Raw genomic sequence first — 6559 nt, forward strand, 5'->3', positions numbered from 1 at the left:
AATTCTATGCCCTAACTATAAGCTTTATCAAAGAGGAAAGTCTTAAGCCTACTCTTAACTGTGGAGACGGTGTCTGCTTCCTGAACCCTGAAGCTGGAACCTGGTTCCACAGGAGAGGAGCCTGATAGCTGAACGCTCTGGCTCCCATTTTACTTTTAGACTCTAGGAACCACCAGTAACCCTGCATTCTGGGAGCGCAGTGCTCTGGTGGGATAGTAAGGTACTATGAGCTCTTTAAGATAAGAGGGTGCCTGACCATGAAGAGCTTTGTAGGTGAGAAGAAGGATTTTAAATTCTATTCTAGATTTTACAGGAAGCCAATGCAGAGAAGCTAAAACAGGAGAGATGTGATCTCTTTTCCTGGTTCCTGTCAGAACACGTGCTGCAGCATTCTGGATCAGCTGAAGAGTCTTTATGTACTTTTTCGAGCAGCCTGATAATAAAGAATTGCAGTAATCCAGCTTAGAAGTAACAAATGCATGGACTAATTTTTCTGCATCCTTTTTAGACAGGATATTCCTGATTTTTGCAATATTACGAAGGTAAAAAAAGGCAATCCTTGAAATTTGCCTTATGTGAGAATTAAACAACATGTCCTGATCAAAGATAACTCCAAGATTCCTCACAGTGGTGCTGGAGGCCAGGGTGATGCCATCCAGAAATAACAGAAATAATAATAAGAGGAAGCTAAAGCATCAGGCTGATTATGGATCCAGGATCCAGGATTCAGGATAGGCTGTAGGAAATACGGCAGGTGAGATAGAATGAGGGAAAGCAAGAGGAGTGATATACAGTACACACCACTTTTTGGAATCACCTGTGCCATTTTCTACAAAATCTCCCACCGGAACAAAGCTCTATTTTGATGCGCAACATCAAACAGCTCATGCTGCAGTATGGGCCCTTTTAATTTTACTTAATTTGCCTCTCGATGTTGTAGGCTACATGCTGTTTTTTTATTTGTTATTTGATATTTGTTATTCGCAAAGTTCAGTAGCCTTTATATGAAAATGAATGATCCCGATGTCACCATTTCAATAAGCAAAAAGTAAGCAATAGGATGTGTCACTCCCCGATGTGAATCGAGTGCAGATTTAAATGGTTGATGTGGTAACGTGTCTAACTGAAATTTGTGAAATCCATAAAGTAACTTTTCTCATTACAAACAACAAAAGGAGATAGGAATCATTTAAAAAATGTTTTAGCTATCTATGTTTGTTTGATTGCTAACGTTTGCTCAAAACGCCATTCATGTGATTGATGCTAACTTGTAGCCAGCAGGGAACAAACTTCGTTAAGTAGGTCCATTTATACTGTATTAACATTACAGAAGTCTCTAGTTAGCGTTTTGCATCTGCACTCGACTTACATCGGGGAGTGACAGGATGCACTCCTCTTCAGTTGCCATTTTGATCTCAATATCAGCCGTCTCTGCTACCCGCCGGTTGCGTGAACGATGAATTGCATACCGCTCGCGTTGCTTGCTTCGCGTTGCTTGCTCCCGTTGACTCTGTAACGGCCCTTACAACTCACAATAGCAAATTTGAAGATTATTTACTAATCTAGTTGTCAGGCACCTCGGCAGTTTTTTACTTTTAGGAGTAGGAACGGCTGAATCTGCGAAGAGGAACGACGCAAGTGGGGTTTCTGCTGTAGACAAACAAAGGGTGTTGCGGTGCCGGGTGCGATGCCGAGCTCGGCGCTGGCTTGGTGCCATTGTTGACGTACTGATGGAGAAACAAGTGGAATGTTTTTAAAAATCTGGCTCTATGCAGCTACATGAGAAGGCCAAGCGCACTGTCCATCCGGACTGAACTGGCGTCACCCTCAGGGAGTATTGGCTTCATTAAAGCTGACATTTCAACTTTAAAGGATGCTGTAGAAGATTTAACTCAAAGACTGTAGAAGACCAGGAGGCAACTTCCTAGAGCCTTGAACTAAAATGGCGGACACAGAAGACAGGGGCTGGCAATGCAACATCTGCATTATTGGCTTGAAAGAGGGGCCGAGGGCTCGAACACTGTACAGTACTTTAATATTAATAGTAACGGTCTATGGGTTGGATACAGCAGCAGCGTGGCAAGAAAATCTCTTTTTCACCCATGTATGCATCAAATTGCTTGGACAGGCATTTGTACAGTGGCTGGAGTTATCGGAATGTTCATTTAAATTTGGGGTTATTTAAATGCAGTTTGAAAAAATAAAAGTAGCTGCAGTTTGGAGTGGGTCACTTAAATCCATCAATCAAATGTTTTTGATTTCCTAAATTGATTATATCAGCAGTAAACGTAGCTTATGAGCTTGGAAAAGGAAAAGGAACGGGTGTGTTTTTTTCTTCCAGAAATAATAAATGCAGAGAAAAGTTTGTAACAAGCTCAAAGTGTCCATGGTGAAGCGTCAATGTCTCTTGTGTCCTACTGCAGAGATGCCCGAGACGTGCGGCGAGAGTGTGAGATGTGGACAGGCTCAACCCCAACGGGACAAGATCAAACCGCAGGAAGAGCCACGCCCTAATCCCCTTGCTCAGACCGGGGACGCGGCAGGAACTCAAGTATGCAAATATAACCCTGCAACAAGCTCTATTCACACAATACATAAGAAATGTTTTCCTAAGTTGAAGGCAATTGTTTCATATTATTCTATAATATAAATAATAAATATAAAACAGACTACATTGTTTCTAGCTTTATTGTTTAAGCTGGTCTCTGTAGGGCTACAGTCCTTCTAACGCTAAGGCTTTATACATGTATTAACCATGTATCATATTTTACCACATGCTTATGCTTTGCAATACAGGGAAATATTTGACTTACTAATTATCCGAGTTATCAGAGGTGGTCAAAACTACCAGTGTGATTCAATTATTTGAATGTGTTTCCGGCACAAATTATTTGTTCATGGACCCTCTCACTGCTTCTAGAAGAAGCTAGAATCCTCTTTTAAATTGCCCATATTATGAAAAGAAATCAAATTTTCTGGGATTTGTGGTGTTATTTTGTGTCTCTGGTGCTTCCACACGCTTACAAACTTGGAAAAAAACTATCCATGGCATGAACATTTCCCTTTATGAGGTTTTTTATTAATTGATATGAGTTCCCCCAGCCTGCCTATGGTCCCCCAGTGGTTAGAAATGGAGATAGGTGTGAACCGAGCCCTGGGTATCCTGCTCTGCCTTTGAGAAAATTAAAGCTCAGCATTGATCTGGAATCTGGCCCCTTATGAGGTCATAAGGTGCAAGGTTAATTCCCCTTTCTCTGCTTTGCCTGCCCAGAGAATTTGGCCCACCCATGAGAGAAAGACATCATGGCTTTCAAATGAGAAAAGTGGCAGTTGGTCAAGGCCACACCCCCAGCCTGAACCTTGCCCCCCCCCCCTTCCTCCTCAAAAGCTACAGACTCAGAAATGGCAAATACTAAGGAAAGCTCATTGTGGGACTAGTGGCTGTAATTCTGCACTAAGGCTGAATTTTGGGAAAGAGACTTCAGATACAGTATTAGGGGACACACTAAGGTATATATAAAAGAGACTTCAGATACAGTATTAGGGGACCCCTAAGGTCTATATAAAAGAGACTTCAGATACAGTATTAGTGGACCACTAAGGTCTAAATAAAGAGACTTCAGATACAGTATTATGTGACCACTAAGGTCTATATAAAAGAGACTTCAGAAACAGTATTAGAGGGACCCCAAGGTCTAAATAAACATACTTCAGACACAGTATTAGGGGACCACTTAGGCCTATATAAAAGAGACTTCAAATAAAGTATCCAGGGACCACTAAGGTCTATGTAAAAGATACTTTAGATACATTATTAGGGGACCACTAAGGCCTATATAAAAGCATCGGAAGAGCACCATGTCACGGGATCTTTAACATGAAACAGCCCTGAAATCACCATCACCACACCCACTCAACGAAATACAAAACTAATATTGCCACGTCTCATAAAATACTCAATTATTTCTGCACACAGAACAGTGTTGCTTTTGGGAGTGAAACTGACGGAACAGGCCCCCTTTTGGCACTTTTAGGGGCGTTGATTAGCCAATGCTGAAACCTCCCCATGACCATATAGTGGTGTTCATTAGGCTGAAATAAGCCACTCATGACAAGTTGGTCAAGGGTAGAGAGCTTGTTAACAATAAAAAAAAACATGTTCTTGCATTGGGCCTTGAAAATATTTTTTGTCACATAATCCACATGTTGCCATTGGTGTTTTTCTCCTTACAGTGTGTGAGCAGTATGGCAGGCGTCAGGCAGAAGCAGCAGAGAGCATCAGTGCTGCGGCAGGTTCCCCACACAGCTTCCACACAACAGCATGGTACCAAACCAGCCTCTGCGTTATTCTACATAACAAGCATTTTATGTTTTCTAATATATTTTTAGTTATCCTCTCTAGCCTACACAAACAGTGTCAGCCTTGCTATAAAGTATGGCACTGGGCTTTAGAGACGGTCTTGCATCCGTGCTTGATGTTATTTCTGTTTTCCAAACTGAATAAATCAACTGAAGAAGGATTTTCACAGCATTCTTCGCATCGGCAGTGGCAGTACTGATGACAGATCAATGCTGTCTTCCCCAGTGCATCCAGGAAACAGTGCTGCTGTCTCCATGTGCAAGGAAGAGGTTGATGCCGGCTGTCTTCTCCAGGCGTCTTCCCCACCCAGGAAAAGTCATCACTTCCTCCCCTCGAGGAGAGCAGGTCCAAAGCAGAGCTCCATCGAGGCCAGGCTTCATCGTGATGGGTGACTTTCTCACATTTACACTGAATCACAAATCCTGCAAATTAATCAAAGCATCATAAGATAGCAAGAATGATTGCCATCTCCAATGGGTTGGAGAAAAATACAATTACATAATTGATGTCCCCTTATTTGGCAAGTTTAAACGATTGCAGATTCCGTGGAGCAGTTGGTTATGGGAGTTGTGGACTTGGAAAAAAGCTTTGGATCTAGGGTATCTGGCAAGGGAGTGGGTACGGTGGGGGAATGACAACGTGGTACCCAATGATGTGGCAGGTTGAATTTGGTACAGTTTGGACAGGCAGCGGGTTCCACATTGATAAACTGGGAATAACAGCGGATGCGGGGCTTCAGGGCAAATTAAGTTGATAAGAAGATGAGAGCAAGTCATTGGTCACCACTCACTTGCTCTGTAGTCTCAGCAGAACTATGGTCACAAAAACAGAGAAACACCTAGAAGGAAAATAACAATGTGGCTCTAATTAGCGACCAGATGTACAGAATCAAAATTTGATTCACTATATTTTATACATATTCTCAGCAGACACACCTTTTTTTCTTAATGTTAGCAGCTTCTACCATCAACTTTTTGAAGAACTTCATCTCAATGTGTTTTTGTGGGTTTGTGAAAGCCCCCCGCTGTCTGCCATGCTGCAGTACCACTCTTCACCTGAGCTGTTACTAAACGGCCTGAGGGGCGCTGTTTCACCAAAACATGACATACATAAGACCTTAAAGAAAAAGCAGACAGAAGCCTGGGCCAACTTCAGCCTCGACAAAACGTTTATTTAAACTAAAACAGGGGTGTGTTGAACACCCTGTTGCGTGCGCTCTGCCTTGTTCACATACGTCTCTGCTGATTGGGTATTGTCTGTGACACACCAACCAAACAACCCGGAAACGGTACACCTGAGTACTGAGTACGTAGTATCGTAGGGGCGGTCCGTTACACTACCACTGTTCCTACAACACTGACAATTTACTGATCAAGAGAATGAATTTTAAAAGAGAGATGCTACACTTCATAACGCTTTGTATTCATGACACTGTTTGTATTGCTGTACAAATTAGCTACATCAGTAATAGCAGTTACCTTGTGAAAGTATTCCTAAATTCTTTAACTTGTACTATAGCATGTACTATATACACTACATAGCACTATATACTACTGTTAATATTATTGAACCAACTAGACTTTGGGGTCAAGTGTAGTCGAGTCCTGGCTTAGGTCTGTGGTGATTGCTGTTTACTGTCCCTGGTTCTGAAGTGTGTGTTGCTGATGAGCACTAAGCTATGTGCGTCATATGTGTAGGATCATGACATGTTGTTGGTTTTGTGTGGTAGGAAAGGGTTGCTGTGTCATGTGTGTTGCACCCCAGCTGGTTGTCACCATATTTTGCTGAAGTGCACACACACATAGACGTCTGTGTGATGGTGTGATTATTTGTAAGATGGATTTGCATTTCACTTTAGAAATCAGCTCCTTTTTGTTTTGGCGATAAAACTCACTCTTTCTGTTTGCTTGTTGCATTGACAAGGCTGGACTAGCGTCTTCATTTTTGTTTCAGAGCATGAATTGTCATACATTATGTTTGCAGTACTATAAGAGAGGACAAAATAAGCTAGGCTGGTAGTTTGCTTTTTTCCTGATAAGGGAAGGGTGGGGGGTGGGGGAGGTTTCAGAGGGCCAAAGGTTAAGAGTAAGGGTTTACTACTGTTCTATGGTGACAGAGATTAGTGCCAGCAACTGTACTCTGCTGGGAAATGGTCCAATATCTTGGGTTCACACTAGGGATGAGCCGAGTACTCGGCTG

At 42.3% G+C, this 6559-nt stretch overlaps 1 protein-coding gene across 2 annotated transcripts in view; it reads left to right on the plus strand.

Moving 5' to 3' along the window:
• foxp3b (forkhead box P3b) overlaps positions 1-6559 on the plus strand; it is a 47049-nt gene that overhangs the window by 10030 nt on the left and 30460 nt on the right. For both annotated transcript variants that reach the window (XM_032521581.1, XM_032521580.1), the window contains 3 exons: positions 2424-2551; positions 4234-4324; positions 4586-4748. In XM_032521581.1, coding sequence (XP_032377472.1) covers positions 2426-2551; positions 4234-4324; positions 4586-4748 — 380 coding nt within the window. In that variant the 5' untranslated portion in view covers positions 2424-2425. The remainder of the gene's footprint in view (positions 1-2423; positions 2552-4233; positions 4325-4585; positions 4749-6559) is intronic.

Source organism: Etheostoma spectabile, chromosome 7, assembly GCF_008692095.1.
Source record: "Etheostoma spectabile isolate EspeVRDwgs_2016 chromosome 7, UIUC_Espe_1.0, whole genome shotgun sequence".
Taxonomy (NCBI): Eukaryota; Metazoa; Chordata; class Actinopteri; order Perciformes; family Percidae; genus Etheostoma; species Etheostoma spectabile.